Source organism: Adiantum capillus-veneris, chromosome 5 (assembly GCF_014529385.1).
Source record: "Adiantum capillus-veneris isolate H3 chromosome 5, ASM1452938v2, whole genome shotgun sequence".
NCBI lineage: Eukaryota > Viridiplantae > Streptophyta > Polypodiopsida > Polypodiales > Pteridaceae > Adiantum > Adiantum capillus-veneris.
Window position 1 is genome coordinate 49,125,132 of NC_140935.1, and position 17,703 is coordinate 49,142,834.

General features: G+C 42.5%; 1 protein-coding gene across 1 annotated transcript; it reads right to left on the reverse strand.

Annotated features, from left to right (window-relative positions):
- Positions 1–3,090: 3,090 nt before the first annotated feature.
- LOC147457279 (uncharacterized) lies at positions 3,091–4,202 on the reverse strand. Its single transcript, XM_086513561.1, has 2 exons — positions 4,066–4,202; positions 3,091–3,897 (listed from the first exon to the last, which is right to left on the reverse strand). The coding sequence occupies exons 1-2, from the start codon at positions 4,092–4,094 to the stop codon at positions 3,174–3,176; spliced, it is 753 nt and encodes a 250-aa protein (XP_086369687.1). The 5' UTR covers positions 4,095–4,202; the 3' UTR covers positions 3,091–3,173.
- Between the last annotated feature and the right edge of the window lie 13,501 nt (positions 4,203–17,703).

The following is a 17,703-nucleotide window of genomic DNA, read 5'->3' on the forward strand; positions in this document are numbered from 1 at the left end:
TCACTAGGAGGGACGCGCTGTGCTTTACAGCCCATCGTTTGGTTCTATTTTGCTCCAGAAAAGCCCGAAACAGTCTTTTCCTAGCTGGGGAAATAGGCTCCAAATAGCAAGTCTAAGGGTGCAAGTGGGAAGAGAAGGGAGGAGAGTGGAGGACTTGTCCCACATGCTCTCATTCCCTCTTGAGGGAGTAGGGTATATATATAAGAGTGAGTCTAGTATATATCATAAGACTGAGGACTGAGGCTTAGGCATGAGCTTGAGCTTGGGCAAATGATCCCGATCCCGATGTATCTTTTATACAAACCAACCCGTCCGTTTGTATACCTCACGTTTTTTATTTTCGAAAAATTTAACCTCCCTCTCACTCACGTTTTTATTTTCGATTTTTTTTGAGAAATTATTATTTTTATTTTTTTCTGCAAAAAATTTTAAGTTTTTTTTTTTTGGTGCGCGTTGACCTCACCTACCTACTTACTGTCTCGCCTACCTACTAACCTGCTAATCAGTGGTTCACCTAATTACTAACCTACTTAATTAACTAACTGTGCGCCTAACTGTGCACAAACCAGGAAACACAGAAAATGCAAAAAATTGAAACTTGACAGAACTGTGCAGTGCAAACCAGAAAATGCAAAAAAAACGCAAGAAATGCTAACTGTGTGACTAATGCTAACTGTGTGCAAATAGAAAAACAAAATTTTGCTAACTGTCTAACTAATACTAAATGTACGCAGTAGAAAAACAGAAAATGCAAACTGTGCGCAATAGAAAAACAGAATTAACAACTTACAGAAAAAATACACCTTCCTCTCCCTCTTCTTTCCTACTCCAAACCACTCATACAAGAAGCACAAAGTGCCTCTTGGGCTTAGTGCAGGGCTATTCCCCAGCAGCGGCGCCAAAAATGTCAAGGCTAGGGACTTGCTATGCGCCATGTGCGAGCCACAAAAGCTCCTAGCACACAGTCATACAACAGGCAAGCTCACAAGGAAGAACGGTGTGTCACTCACCTTCCTGCGTAGTTGCGAATGAAGGATTCCCGCGCCGCGAAGAAGAGGGAGACGCCGCTACGCCGCGCTCAACCGCCTCGCCGCCGTCGTGCCGCCGCAACGCTCGATCGCACACACACTCTCACACTCTCTCTCTCTCTCTCTCTCTCTCTCTCTCTCTCTCTCTCTCACACACACACACACACACACACACGTACACACACTAGGAGATGGTGAAGGAGAAGGTGGAGATGGAGCAAGAGCAGCTTCTATTGCACAATGAGAGAATGACTCAATTTTAGGTTTAATTGGTTTTTATGTGAGCTCACCCCATTCACACTTGGGCGCCCATGCTTAGCCAACTAACCCTAGCATGTTCGTGTTATAGTGCGCCTCTCATCGGCGATCACACTACCTTTCCCTATTGGATCGACAAGCCCGGTGCCTGACTCTACCTAAATAAATAATACGGTTACGGTGTCCGTCGTAGGCGATAGGGTGTCCGTGAGCCACGAGGGTTAACACCCTTGCAAAAAAAAAAAACGTCAATTTTAGGCCTTGATCCGAGGCTAGATCCCACTTTAAAATCTCTACATCTCTAAGCTTTTAAAAAAAACATAAACATAGTGAATTGAATTAAAAAAGCACCCTTAAGCTCTACACCCTAAGCTTTAGATCCCTATGCTCTACACCCCACTTTAAAAATTCTACATTTTAAAGCTCTAGAGCGTCTTCTACAAATTAAAACTGTAGATCCCTAAATTGTAAATACCACTTTAAAAGCTTTAAAGTTCTAAGTTAGTAAATCTTAAAACTCTAACGTCTCAGGGTGACCCTCCCCCTAGCTGTGGATCCATGTAACATTTTCACTTTCTTTAATTCAAATTTTTACCTTTTAATAATTTTTTTTTTAGTTCCTCATTGGATTAGCTTTAAAATCTATAAAAAAAAAGAGTCCCCAAAGAGTTGGTCTAACGGTAAGGCTTTGGACTCTCAACCTATGGGTTGTGGGTTCAAATCCACCATTGGGTCACACTCTAGAGGGACACCTTGTGCTCACCTGGTGTTCACGTTGCTAGGGCTCTTGCCCTTGGACACTCGAGTGCATCCTCCTCCTGGGGTGGGTCACCCGAGCAGGAGGTTCCTAGCTGGTTGCTACGAGTTCTCTCCGTCGTTCCCAGCATGTGGTGCATCAATTAGGTGGCCATGGTGATGCCTACGCGTGGCTCTTGCCCGATGGTACGCGTCCCTTGCCCGACCATGTAACATGGCTAATATTTGGAAGAGATAAGCACCTCCCTCTGTGGGCCCTATGGTGTGTTGAAAAAAAAAACTCTAAAAAAATATATATTTAAAGATTAAAGCTCTAAAGGATAAATTCCTTCCATAAAGTTTTAACCAACAAAAATGACAACTTTAGTTATTACTTGAAGTTTCAATCGTGAATGAAATTCTCAAAATGAAAAGATGGGTAAAAGAACTTCTCAAATTTCAAAATAAAAAAGTGACTCTTGGGATTTGTGGAGCCTCTAAGGTTTATTATTTAACATGTAAGGCTGTGAAGTGGTTTCATGCTTTCTAAGACATTGGGCAACACAAAATCTTTTCTTTGATATATGAGGTTCATTTCATTTTTCAAAACTCAAGACATGTCCATCATTAGATTTACACACTCTTCATTTCAATGAGTACCCACTATCTTATTTCAACCAATCAACATTTTAAGTCTATCAAAAAATACTTAAAAATACAACTCAATTTTATTCATATTTTAGTCAGCAAAAAGAGAAGTGATCTCTATAGTCTTTGCCCTTTGGGCAAGCCAAAAAAGAGGCTAAATTGGCCAAAACAGAAATGGATATAGTTGGATTTCATTGAATGTAGTGGAAGTTGAATTGTATATTTTAATAATTGGCCTCAAATGGGAATGTTACTCACAAGGCACTCTAGGTTGCGCTAGTTTACATCGTTACTAGGAGGAAAATTGGCCATTTAGGTAAAATAACTTTCCTATACACTGATCCCACAATGTTAACAACTTTGACTCGGTGATCTCTCTCTCTAGCTCTCTCTCTCTCATGCACAAATTAACAAAAAACACTGAACAAAGCTGGTTTATTGATTTCACTGATCATGTTCCCGGCTGTCGTAGGCCGTTGCCATCACACGGCGGAGCTGCTGAAGCTAGGGATCCACAATGGGGTGAATATTGACGCTGGTATAGACCCTACGAAGGAGCAGGGGAATGTTTCCAGAGGACCCTGCGTCGGCAGGTACAATCCATTGAGGCCAAATATCGGTGGCCGACCCAACGACGGTGAGGCCAACGAGGCCGGTACTGAGGAGGAAGTAGCTTTCGCAGCGAGCGCCGGTGGTTTCAGGGCAGGGCAAGGGCACATTACAAGCTTGAACCAAGTGGAACTCGGTGGCCATACTAGAGTTCTCTACAAGGGAAAGAATAACCCCTCGATGCCAAGCACTGAATTGCCAGCCAAGCTTCAGCTGGGTTTCGGAGTTGGTGATGGTGAAAGCAGTCCCCAAGGTGATGTTCTCTCCCGCCGAAGCCGACAGCGCTGTCAAGGTGAACTTATACCCTTCGTCGCTGGCGTTGCCCGTGAATGAGACGCGCTGGCCAGACCAATTGCTGACGGTCAATCCCCCTGTGGCTACCAGCGCATTGCTGTAAGGAGCCACAAGGTGGTACTCCACATCGAACTGCGCTGGCTCGTTGCACACACTCTGAAAGGGGTAGGCATATTCTTCGACTGGGCAGCCCTCCTCTCGAACCGAGAAGCCCATGCCCTTCCTCTGAGCTGTACTCTGCTGGCCGCCGTCCGCCAGAAGTCCCATAGCACCAGCTATGTTTAGCGCCACCATCGCAGTACCCAGGCAGATTAACGCCGCGATGCTGCAAACAGATCAGCCCAAAACCAGAAATATTAGTACCACTCACGATCATGCGCGCAGGTGCTGTTCACTCTAAATTGTTATATATTATATATATAGATTAAACTGCAGCTACTGAGACAGGAGAGAGAGGGATCCAGAGATCAGAGAGAACGAGGAAGCTAGCTACCTCGACATTTTGATGCGCGCAGCAGCCATGGAGGAGTACTTCACTAGTGCAAGCTGTGCCAAATTGGGTGAGTCGCGCGCAATTTATAGTGATCCAGCCTCGAGCCTGCACGTATAACCGTGGTGAGAAACAGCGTCTAAATATACCGCACTTCCGTCACATTTCAATGGGTCTCACCACTTTGTTGTGTCTCATCTACGTATACGTCCCCATGGATGATGGGCACATATCACCAAACTTTTGCCCATGTGCCCAAATTACACTCGTACCATACTGTCACATGGCAAGCTCATTGACGGAGCGTACGTTGCTAGTTTACAATGGGTCTCTAGTCTCGACTCTCACCACTTTTTTTTTTTTTCAAAACTCACGATTGTGAGTGAATTATATTAATCAACCCAAAAAATTACAATGTCTTGTCATGCTTGTGTTGAGCCATGACATCATTCAGGGACCATAATTACATCGGCTATCAAAGCAGCCATCCCAATCAACTCGCCCCCTTATCCTTGATACATAAGGTTCATTATCATGTTCTTTTGAGAACTTTTAATTACTGATAGCCAAGATTTTCCTCCATCCTAGGCATACCCTCCGTTGACGACAAGGCACAAGTAGTCCTAGACCAATCCTCCGAGTATTACTTGCACCCGAGCGTCCAAATTATTAGCACTTTTGCTTTCTTGTATAATTTCTGCGAAGCTTGCCACCTCATGGAGAACTTCACTAGTGCAAGCCATGCCAAATTGGATAAGCTCGAGATATGCAATTGAGCCACGCGCAATTTATGGTGATCGAGCTTTGAGCCTTGTAGTGGTGATTCACTGATGAATCAAAAAGCGGTTAAGAACAACTCATTCATCACATTTCAATGGGCCTCACCAATTTGTTGTGTCTCGTGTACTCCATGGAATATGATAGACCAAACATTTCCCCATGTGCCCAACAATGCTTGTGGATTAGTCCAACGCTTACGGAGCTTACGTTTCTAGCTTTAGAGGTACGTGTCCTTGCTTAACACTAGGTTGGTAACCTAACAGGACATAAAAGTGTCCTTTCAGGGTTTTGAAAAAAACCTCCAAAACCATAGTAGATCCACTCATTTTGTAAAATCCTTTCATGAGGCTATAGTTCAAGGCCTACTACACATGGAAAAAATAAGAAACTTGTAAAATTTCTCATCTTTTGGTCGCACCAAGCCTCCAAAGTTGATGGACCAGTACATTTTCATCAAAACGTTCATTTCTTACGTTTTGTTGCACAAAAATAAGATTAGGGATTTTTGTAGGACTTGAGATAAATTCCCTAGTTAACTTCAATGGGTTGGTGATCTGAACATATGATTGCTTCTCACTCACTATTTTTTATTTTGCCAAAAGAAATAGGTACAAAAAAGTTGAATTTTTACCATTCTACAAACCTATCATCAAAGTTTCAATAGCCACTCTCAATACAAATATTTTCTTAGTTCCCTATGGTCCTTAAGGTTCATAAGCAGCCATGGAGCATGTCAAAAGAATAATACATCTCTTACCAAGGGGAATCTTGGGGACAAAGATGAAGTGCTAAATACAACAAACATGAAAAAATTGGGTTCAACATTATGAGTTGTAAAATCCCATAGAAACTATTCAATATCTAGCCAAATTTGATCCTTATGACTAGATATGGTTACTACCTACAAAATACATGTAGTTGTCACAAGAAACTAACAATATTGAAAAAGCTATACTTGATATACTAGAATGTTTCGTTTTCTTCTATAATTGAAAAAATCAACCATCGTTGTCTACTATGCAAAATAGGATATTAGGTGCCCCAAAACTCAAGGAATATTAGCTTTATGTTAAAATATGCGACATAGAAAATCAAAACTGCATTTGGATATCATGAAAGCCACCAAAAAAATCATAGAAGAGCTAAAATTGGCTAAAAAACAGGATTTGACAATTTTTGTAATTTGGTTATAACACTTGTAAATTTGCGACGCTCATAGCGACGTCGGCTGAGCTAAAAAAAATAACAGAGAGCGTCCAAAAACTCAGATCTCAGATCTGAGTTTTTCGGCGCCCTCAAGCAAGGAGCAGGTAACGCTCTCCCTCTCTCTCTCTCTTTCTTCTCCACACACACACACACACACACACACACACACACACACACACGAGGAGAGGAAGGAGAGCCAGGTATGCTCCTTCCCTCTCCTCACTCTCATGTTCCCTTCCCCTCTTTCTCTCTCCCCCTCTCTCTCTCTCTCTCTCTCTCTCTCTCTCTCACACACACACACACACACACACACACATAGTGTTTTTGAGAGAGAGAGAGAGAGAGAGAGAGAGAGAGAGAGAGAGAGAGAGAGAGAAAGAGTACAAACATAAACAAAAACGCACACACACATACATAAACAAAGAATGTACACACACATTGAGAGAGGAAAAGAGAGAGAGAGAGAGCATGCATAAACAAAAAACGCACGCATTGAGAGAGGAAAAGAGAGAGAGAACATGCATAAACAAAAAACGCACACATTGAGAGAGGAAAAGAGAGAGAAAACATGCATAAACAAAAAAACGCACACACATTGAAAGAGAAAGAGAGAGAAACTAATTTAACGTCGTAGGAAACTAATTAAAATTAAAAGACCTAAAGATCTAGCCGACGAGGAGTTGAACTCAAGACCTATTATTCAAGAGGGAAATGGCATAACCAATCTATCATACTTGGCATGGGTGATAGAAAGGTTATACCATTTATCTCTTTTTATTGGCACACACATCCACACACACGCACACACACAAGAAGAAGAGAGTTATAACGTCGTAGGAAACTATCCTAAAAGACGTTAAAGATTAGGTTAGATGTAGACTTACGTTAAATTAGATTTAGGTTTATTTAAGTTAAATTAGATTAGATTTAGGTTTATTTTTAGTTAGATTTACGTTTATTTACGCTAGATTTAGATTTACGTTATATTAGATTAGATTTAGGTCTCCATAGACTGCGATGCCTGCATGAAGCAGGTGAAGAAAGCCCTCAATGGAATATAGGCCTAGTATTGCTGCCTTCACTCATGGTGGGCTCCGTCGATCCAAAAGTACTGGTGAAATGTCTTCAGAAGATAGGGAAGAAGGTGGATCTTCAGGGCGGCAAGAGTCACTACATCCCCGACAATGATCATCTAGACAACCTCTAGTCATTCAACAGCAACTTCAAAGTTAGTAACAAGAGCAAGAACGGTCCAAAGGGCCAATTGCTGTTGTTAGATGTGGATGGAGATGAGTTAGATGTAGACTTACGTTAAATTAGATTTAGGTTTATTTTTAGTTAGATTTACGTTTATTTAGATTTACGCTTATTTATGTTAGATTGAGTCCACGCAAGAATTACTTACGGTTTAGGGTTTAGAGTTAGACGAACAGTGAAAAGATCTACTGTGAAAAGATGTTAAGATGCTGCGAAGTGCTACAGCTAGAGAAGAGGCAAAGGGGTTTTGTCCACTACATGCAGTATCATGTAGACGTGGGTCTGTAGATTTCTTGTACCCACAAATATAGGTATTGACCAATAAAGACGAGATTATAACCCGGTGGTTCTGATCTCCGTGCACCTCTAGACCGAGGTGTGCGGGGATTGGACATGACTAGAGAATGTGAGGTAGAGAGAGAGAGAGAGAGAGAGAGAGAGAGAGAGAGATAAGACGAAGAATGCCAATAGAATATTAAATTTGTTGTCCAGGTTATAAGATTTTTGTCCTCATTATGAGTAGTGACGAGGATGTGGGACCGTCCAACCGAAACACCTATCTCTCAACGAGGGTCTTATGTCCTTGTAATCAATGCAAACATGCTGTGCGACGGACAAGACGTGTTTCTTTGCAGCACGTTCGCGAATTTGGAGAGTTCGATCCATCTATTATAGATCGAGTTGTTGCCAATTATAACTCGTCGGACTCTGACGCTGGCCAACAAGCAGCAATCTTGCAACCCAATAGACGTGTTCGCAGGCGCTTTGGTCAAGCAGCATATGTGAGGCCACAAGATGTAGCCTCTGACAGCTGGGGGAATGATCATGCAGAGCACATTCCCAACGAGGCAATGTTTGAGCCCGAGATTGATGAAATGATCGAGACGATCATGGATTTAGAAAGGCTTATCTATGATGATACGAAAAGTGAAGCCGATACGCCATTGTATAATGGAGCACGTATGTCTAGATTGAAAGCACTCCTGGTTCTTCTCAACATGCAGGCAAAGTTGGATGGAGTGACACTAGCGTCACAGCGCTTTTCAGGTGATCTATTACAATTAGTTTACTTTAATAAAACTCTAAATGTATAATGATTTGATAGATTTTTACACGACTGTATCGTATTTTTATGTTGTGTAGATTGCTTAAAGAGCACATACTACCAGCTGACAATGTGATGCCAGATTCCCGAGATGAAGCAAGAAAGATTTTGCGAAACTTGGGGATGGATTACAATTCTATCCACGCTTGTCCTAATGACTGCAATTCTATCCACGCTTGTCATGTGCAATCTCGGTGTTGAGAAGAAGATGACGGAAGATCTAGAGGCTAAAATCAACCGATTTTGCATGCTTCACAATCCAGTGATGCAAAAGTGGATTTCACAATATGAGGATGCAAAGCAAGAGCGACAAAGGGCACGAATCGAGTGGAGACGGGGAAGACGACCACCGATGCACTATCCGACGGTTCTGGAGAGCCTACCAACATTCATGAGCTTAAGATGGTTGCACAACCAATTGAAAAGCGCACAACAATGCGGTGACGAAGTGACTGAGGAAGAGTGGGAGTACTCTCGGGGTTGCGCGACCAAGGTAAGTTTGCAATGCACGACTAGCTAGTGACTTTATTTCTAAACGTTTGAACGGCCACTCATAATCTTTGTTCGTTGTAGTATAAGTCATACACAGCAGCATGGTATAAAGGTCGACATTTTAGGGTGGAACGGATCGACAAAAAGCGTTTTACTCAAGATTGTGGAATCATGGCAAAATTTGAACAGTCTAGTCGACGACGTTCCTCTGATGCAGATCCTGTGGTGGTGGAACTCACTTACTTCGGCACGCTACAAGAGATTTTGAGGATCGATTACAGAGGATTTTTTGTCGACTTGTTCGACGTGCAATGGTTCAAGATAATCATGGAGGGTCGCAACGCTACTGTGCGTAGAGGAGAGTCTGGTTTTCTTGAGGTGGATTCTACTAAGAAATGGACTGACCTAAGAGACACTTTCGTACTACCCGAGCATTGTGAACAAGTAAGTATGTAAATAGTTAACATCCCCCTTTTACAAGTTATGTGCTTGAAAGCTCTCATGTAAGTTATGTGGCTCTGGCAGGTAATATTTCATCCTACAAAGTCTACATCAAACTGGTGGTACGTCATAAAGGTAGCCCCTCGTAGTGCAAGGACGTATGAAGGCTACCATGTGCCAATCACAACGGCATCAATGGAGGAGATCAGAGAAGATGCTCAATCAGAAGCCGCTGCGGTGGTGCCAGACGAGCATCAAGATGCTACTACTCTATATGGGGTGCATGCAGAGGAGCTACAAAATGAAACAGAGGATATGTGTTTAAACGGAGAGCTCTATATAGATATAGGAAGTTATGTTGAGTTATGCGAGGATGAGAGAGAGATCTCTTAAAGCCACAAATATTGTATTTGAACAATTTTGCTCCGTGTTGTAAAAGCTCTGGCTCTCTAAGTACCTTCCATGGTGTATAACGCTCTTTTCTACTCGCGCTCACATTTTTTGATTGAAAATTCTGAGTTTTTGACTTGCCTCTTCTATCACTCAATTCATTGCGTCATTGTATTTATATGCGTCATTACGTCATTGTATTTAATGGTCTTTGCGTCATTGTCTACTCTATTCATTCAATATTAAGTTTAAATATTCGTGTCTTTAATGCAGGTATGGATGATGAAGAGTTTCTTTCTTCTTTGTCACCGCAGCAGAGACAGTGGTACGTGGAGCGTCATCGCTCTGGTGCATCATTGCGAGTTCCTACTCCATCCGCATCTCCCTCTCTTTCGGAGCATTCGGCGCGCTCCGAAGCTTCGGCGTCGACGAGACGATCTTCACACTCGTCTAGACACCGGCGCTCTAGTGGTGGCGGTGGCGGTTGTTGTGGGGATTCCGCCGCCGATGCCTCCACACCGCCTCGTGTTCGACGAGGCTCTTTACCCTCCCCTTCTTTGCCCGCCCCCACACCAGCCACAGCATCGCCATCTACACCAGGTTTTGCGCGGCTGACTGTTCCTAGTAGCTACACACCTCTACCTACTCCGCTAGGAGCCACCCCACTCGACACTCCTCGCTTCGGGGCCCAGACGCCGGTGGAGACACCTGACGTCCGTACCCCCATCGACACGCCGCTAGAGACCCCTGCTGGGACACCCAGGTTCACGCGTCACCGGCCAGAGGGCTTGCCTTACTCCGTCGACTTCAGCGGCGGCATCATCATGGATGATGACGGCAAGAAGGTGATCTCGCGCATGCGTGGTCTTTGCTCTCAGCTGTTTAGACACTACATACTAAACAAATGGAGTGAAGTACCAAGTGATTTAAAAAACAGAGTCATCAGCATACTTCATGATGAGTTTCCCGTTCCAACACGGGATCAGCGCTTCAATGAAGGCCTGATGAAGATTCGAATGCGTGAATACTGCAAACACAAGCGTTCCGAAGTGCAAAAATCAATCAAGCATGGGTGGAACAGGCCAGATTGGCTGGCCAAAGAAGATTGGAAGAATGCGAAGAAAGAAGCGCGCGAGAATCCCGACAAGTGGAAGCAACAAAAGGATGCAGCCAGAGCGCGAGTAGAGGCAGGGAGCTCGCACCACTTGGGGAGCGGTGGATGGGCATCATTTGAGGCCGATTTTGTAAGTGTTTTCGCATTGCTCTTTATGTTCGATATTTTAGGGTTTATGAGTTTTTTAATTCTAACATAATGAAATCTTTGTATGCTTTGACAGTGGTCGATGACAGGACGTGATCCCACACCGTACGAGCGTGAGTACGTAGGCAGATAGGGCTTAAACGCCGTGATGGACATTCTTAGTTCTCGCGGCGGCATGGTTAGTATTAGGGTTTACTCTTTTCTATTTTTTGTATTGTTTTATAAATGTCGTTATATGTTTATACTTACTGAAAGCTGTCTTATTGTCTTTTTTTGCAGAATTCGACAGATACGCCGCTTGGACGCGATGAGACGTCTGATTAGACGACGTCAGTTTAGCCGTAGCTAGATAGCATTAGTTTAGGGTTTCTCATAGCTTATGTATCATGAGACGGATTTTATACGTCTTTTTGAACAATGTATATTATTACACCGCAGTTCATTTTGCCAATCAATTCTTTATGCCTATGATGTTGTACAATTGTCATTATTACATTTGCCAATCAATTCATTTTGCCTATGATGTGTACAATTGTCAATTTTACGCTTGTCAATTTTGCAAACAATGCGTCTTGTGGGTGCCTATTTTGGGTCTATTATCTACCCTTGCACTTTTTTTAAAAAGTGAATCAAGTACAATATGGTTGATGGGTGGCAGGGCATTCAATGCCCTGGTCACCAAAAAAAAATTCTCTCGGGCGTCGCTATAACCGTTGCTATTTATGGCTCTGGAGCGTCGCTATCAGCGTCGCTATAGACTTCTGTGTAAACGTCGTTATGAGCGTCTCTTTATAGCGACGCTTATAGCGACGCTTATAGCGACGCCTATAGCGTCGCATATAGCGACGCTATTAGCGGCGGTTTTAGCGACGCCGGGGGTTATAAAAACCCAGTGTATTTCCGTCGCTAACAGCGTCACAAGAGCACACAACCTCTTGTAGTGTAACTTACAACTTTAACATTTATTTCTCCCTAGAAGCATCAGGACACGTTAAGGACTACTAAAGATAATTCTCTAGCATTATAGACCTCACAAACATGAATTCTAGAGTGGTATAGTTGCAAAAAGTTGAAAAAACCCAAAAACAGGACTCGTTTTTTCACACAGTTTAGGTTGTGAAATGTTGTGCAAGGACAAGGTTAAAGATGGAATTCATATTCCAAAAAAATGTCGAGTTTTTTTCAGCTCATGAGACAACTTTCTAGACAGATAGCACCTCAAAATCCATTTTGAAACTCTTGACATAATTCAAGGAAAATGGTCACTTAACAGGACATAAAAGTGTCTCAGGACATAAAAGTGTCCCATTATCAACCTAGTGTTAACGTAAATCTAAATTTTCACCTCATTTGTTTTCCATTGTCGTAGACAACATTGGGAGAACTTGAGACCTAGTTAATGCACCCTTGTTGTCCTAATTCATCTCCCTTCTCTTTGGAACAACACCATTCTAATTAGCACAAGGTTGTAACTAGTACATGAGGAGACGGCAAACAAGGGAGGAAGCCTAGGCGAAGCTCTTTGCTAAAGCCTTTCAATGCAAGCGACGAGTCTACTCGTGGAGCGCACATTAAGGTGTGGGGCAATATTGTGGCTAATTGAAAAAGGGTTTGTTTGTGGGTACTGATTATGTCGTGGGATACTTGACAAGTTGTAGTAATGCTAGGGGAGGATCTTGCTCTAACCAATGCACGAGATTGGGCTGGCTATTTGGAGCATCTTGACGACGGCATGCTCTGAACATAGAGCGGGATGCTAGCTCCACTCCCGAGTGGAAGAGCAATAGAGGATGACTAATGAAAGTAAAGGAGTCACGAAGGCTAGGGTTACCGTCCTTGATAATGCAAGTATTTCGGATAACCGCTTTGTTGCCCTTGTTTCCTATTAAGCATGGTGGATAAAGCTTGTCAATTAGTGAAACACTGCGAATTCATATTGGCAAAAACCTTTTTTGCTTTTGATTCTTAAGAGGGGTGTTGACTACATACACAAGAAGATTTAGAAAATTTCTCATGTAGGAAAAGAGAGACTTTTTCGATTTTTTCATACAATGCATAACATCATGAGCTTCTGCTCGGGAGGCACCACATACCTAGGTACGATTGGGGGCAGGGGACCCCCGGCCCCCCCACCGGACCGGCGGTCCCTACCCCCAATCGTACCTAGCTAGGTATGCCGTGCCTCCCTCACAGAAGCTCATGATGTTGCGTTAAGTCATAATGTGGGAATTATTGTGAGAATTTGTCCAAAACTTCTTGTGATATGTAAGCTACTCTTAGAGATAGTTGAGATGAATTTGTTTCTATAGAGAGGGGCAATGAGTAGTGAAGACACACCCTTTCTAGGCCATTGTGAAGTCTCACCTTAATTTTCCTCTTTTGACCAGCACCATAAATACGATAATTTCGTGGAAGCCGCTTGGAAAAGGGAGTAGTCCATGTGGTCATATGCATTGTCCACCAATATTGTCAGCTTGATAGCTGTTTTGCTTTGCTGAGGAGGAGCTCAAGCATAACTAAGATTACATTTTAATTTTATCTTGAAAATTTAGATTGAAGGGTAAGAAAACCTACAAAAATTTGAGAAATTTAGTATACAAACCTTTAAACACAGCCAATTTACCTCTAAAGTTTTTCAAGAGAGAGGTTTCTAAGATTCCGGGAAAAATAGTTTCGAGGATTTTGTATGCAAAAGTGAATACCCCATGGGTCCTTTTCATTGTACAATGGTGCTAACTTCACATCGTTATTGCTTTGCTCCTCTTTTGCCCACCAAAGGGATGTTGACTATGAGGTGGGGTGTAGGTGGGGTGATTCTTTTCCTTATAGCTGAGAGACAATCATGTGGTTGACAAGATGTGGGCTAGCTTTTTAGAGCATCTCGATTGGCATGTGCTGATAGAGGAGGGTGCTAGCTTCACTCATGCGAGTGGGAGAGCAATACAAGATAATTAATGAAAGTAAAGGAGTCGCAAAGGCTAGGGTTTCCATCCTTGACAATAAATTGCAGGTATCTTGCCTCTTTATACATTAGAGGATTTCCATGCCACTATTTGGGATAACCATTCTACTCTTGTGATTGCCTTTGAGTGGTGCAAGAACGTCCTATGCAATTCGAGGTATGCGATGTTGAAAAGTGTGCGGTCTTGCTGGGAAGGTGTGGAACCTATGGTTGTGAGAGTTCGTGATCAGAGTCACAAACACTTTGTAAAAAAGTGTTTATGGAGAATCATCAACCCCCTTCCTAAATATGGTTTGAAATCTAAGAGCGTTCCTGACAAAACAGTCCCAACCCTCTCAACTATCATACTTGGAATTTGTTATTGTTGGTAGTGAGTTTATGACGAAAAGGATTACTAGTTCACATCCAATTTGACTCAAAAAGAGAAATTAAGAACACTAAATTCTCAGCCATGAAACGTCAACTCTCATACAAGCACAAATCTCAATCGAATCCAAACCTCTTTGATGGAATCATGTAGCCTCGCCCCCAGTTACATAGTCGTAACTTCAAACAACTGAAAGGAATAGACGAACTTCCACCTTCACAACAACCATTTATTGATTTTGCAGAGATTTAAGTGCTTCTAAATTGAGGCCCACACACCATTTTGATGAAAAGAAACCCTAATTCACTCCCTCACAAGCTCAAACACAAGATTGCTAAGAGGCGGGACTGCTCTACACATAGATTGAGCAACCATGGATGGAATTGCATATAAGAGAAAAATTGCAGGTTTTTACACTAAAAAGCAGCCCTCTCTCTCTTCTTATCAGGACAAGGGTCCTACGGGGCAAGGCCCAACCTAGCGGGTCAAGGACCTAGGCCAATGCGGTCTGGATTAATGGACTAGTGTGGACTAGGGATCCAATTAGGGCTAGGGCTAGGCCTAGGAGCCATGACTATATATAGGGTGGTGGATCCAGGTTCCACTCTCCTAGGTCTTACATTGGTACCAAAGCAAAGGTTACGAAGCTTTTGGCTATGGAGGGAAACCTCTCTCTTTCCCACATGCATGGTGATGGCTCCTCATCAGGCTTGGAAATTGTAGGGTACCCTTCCACTTCCTAGGGAAGGTTAACTTTGCTAATTGTCCGTCACATGGAAAAGGCTATCGTGCACTTAAGCCTTCCAGTGCAATACAAATTTTTCTTAACCTGTCTAATTTGAACATGGTCAAGAAGCAAGATTGTCTAGGAACGCAATAGCATAGTGTTCAGATGAGATTTTACATATATCAGTCATTGCTCGAGCCTCATATATCAAGGAGAAGACAATATTATGAACATTGAACATCCTCCTTGTTGGAAGCATGCATCAACATTTGATAATTGGCCAAAATCCTTTGCCTCTCCCTCCCTATTGCCTGTATTGCTCTACAAAGCTCCCCTTTTACACAAATTCACTACAACACGTCGCGCAAAAATTGGCATAGATATCGACAAGACAAAGTTAGTTTTAAAATATAAAAAGCGCTGAGATAGGCATCGCAAAAGATGCCGGTCTCGCGTCGTCGGTATAAGCATTGGTATATGTGGCGTCAGAATATCCTATGTAATAAGCATCTAAACAAGCATTCGTATATGCGCCGATAATTCTATAGCATATGTCGACGCTTCTTCCGAAGTGTGTACTGACGCCTATACTGTACTCTGTACCGACTTCCAAATCTGTAATTTTTTTTTGGGTAGAGAGGGCTGGGAACTGATGCTACATGTACTGCAACAAAAGAAAACAACCCTCTCTGCCCAAAGGAAGAGTGCACAAGCAACTACACTCCACCTACAAGCTGACGCTAAAGAGTGAGTGTATGGTAATTAGCAAAATTTTAAGAATAACATAACCACAAAATCAAAAGCTTGATCATGGCATAATGGCATAAAGATTTTATAACCATAATTAAAACATGAGTCGAAAACTACAAAACCATAAACATAACCCGCTTGCCATACCATAACCATTACCATAACTTGCTTGTCATACCATAACCATAATAACCATACCACCATTGCACAACCATAACCATAACCATAACCATAACCATAACCATCACATGATTGCCATACCATCATAGCAAAACCATAACCTTAAATTGACTACCAAACCCTAACCATAACATTTGTGCCATACCATAATCATAACCATAAACCATAAGCATAAGCACTACAAATCTGTACATATGCAAACAATCATTGAGTGAGATTGTATCAAGAAGACCACAACTACAAAAAAGATTGTACTAAGAAGACTGTATAAAAATGACTGGATAAAACTATATCAAGAAGACCCTCATGGTAGGCCGGCTGGGTCAAAAGGGCCACAAGTCCATGTTGGTACCCATACTTCTCCTCTCGGCGTGTCGGAAGGCACTTCACGGCAACTTCCTGCAAAATTACGATTTAATCATGAGATAAGTCTTCAAATAACATATATATTTTCAATAATTTAAAGCATACGTGAATGGCATCGATGATGTAATTCTTTCTTTCATGATCGATATTATCTTAAACCTCCATCACAGAGTGACCAAACTGAATTGTATAGAGCTGCCGAATCCTCTGTCGCATGGCCTTTCTGACCCTATCTGCCACAATAGTCCCATCCCTGCGCTTGTACACCTTGCTAGGATCATGCTCGTATGATCCCCACCGTGTATGTGGTGTGTCAATTGGTGAACTATCTACTGAAGAGAGTGGTGGACGCTCTCTCGGTGGTGTGGACGCATCGGTAGAATCGTTACCACAGCAACCACCGCCTCCAGAACGATACCTACCTTGTCTCGAGGATGAACCACCCATCGGTGTAGGGGGCACACGAATCCTAGGCGTAGGGGACACACTCGACAGTGGTGTGGGGCCGCTCGGTGTAGGGACGACACTAGTCTCGGACATAGGGTCGATTGTGGTAGGTCTAAAGGAACCTGCTACCCAAAGGTTCTGTGCCATCGTAATCTGCTTTGGTGTGAATTGAGACAAAAATGAGCCCATCTGCTCGGGTGACATGCAGACTGGAGTGACAGGAAAACTAAAACTAGGAGAGTATGGCTCATCTTCATTGTCCATGGCTAATCATACGCAAATAACACCCACAAAACACGTTAGTTTAAAGAAGAAACGCTTAATCGATACAAATAACAAATAAACGAAGTTGCAACACAAATGAATGAATCTAAAGTGTATTGTAGACTAATAAAAGAGTTTTACAAAAGAGTTCCTAGAAAAAAATCATTAGTTAATCTCTTATCTTCTATGAGATCTAATGAACCAAAGATGTCTATCTCAATCTGTACTTTTGCATCTTTGTCATCGAACTCTACTACTTTGTCACTCTCCGCATCAACTTCAGTATTTGACACCTCATCTCTAGGTTCAGACAATTGCTCACTACTGACATCCACCTCAAAATCTAAACTTAAAATTTTTTGTCGGTCCTGCGCTCTGTTCATGAATCACCTCTTCGACCTCAACATCCAATCCTTCACACACTTGCTTGCTCCGTGGAGCAACTTAAACGACATAGAGCCAACACGGTTTAGACAGATCATTCTCATCATTTTCTGTCCAAAGTGGATCTAGTGTGAACACAACTTGTTCACAATGCTGCGGAAGTACAAATGTATCCTGCGCATCTGTCCACACCCGCCTGAGTTCACTTGAATCAATCTACTCTTGTCTTTACGCACATTTGCAGTAGGGCCGTTGGTAATAA

Coding starts and splice junctions, on each gene's coding strand:
- LOC147457279 (XM_086513561.1), bottom strand. CDS start 4,094: ATGGCTGCTGCGCGCATCAAAATGTCGAG. Junction 3,898..4,065: donor GCGCGCATCAAAATGTCGAG/GTAGCTAGCTTC, acceptor ATCTGTTTGCAG/CATCGCGGCGTTAATCTGCC.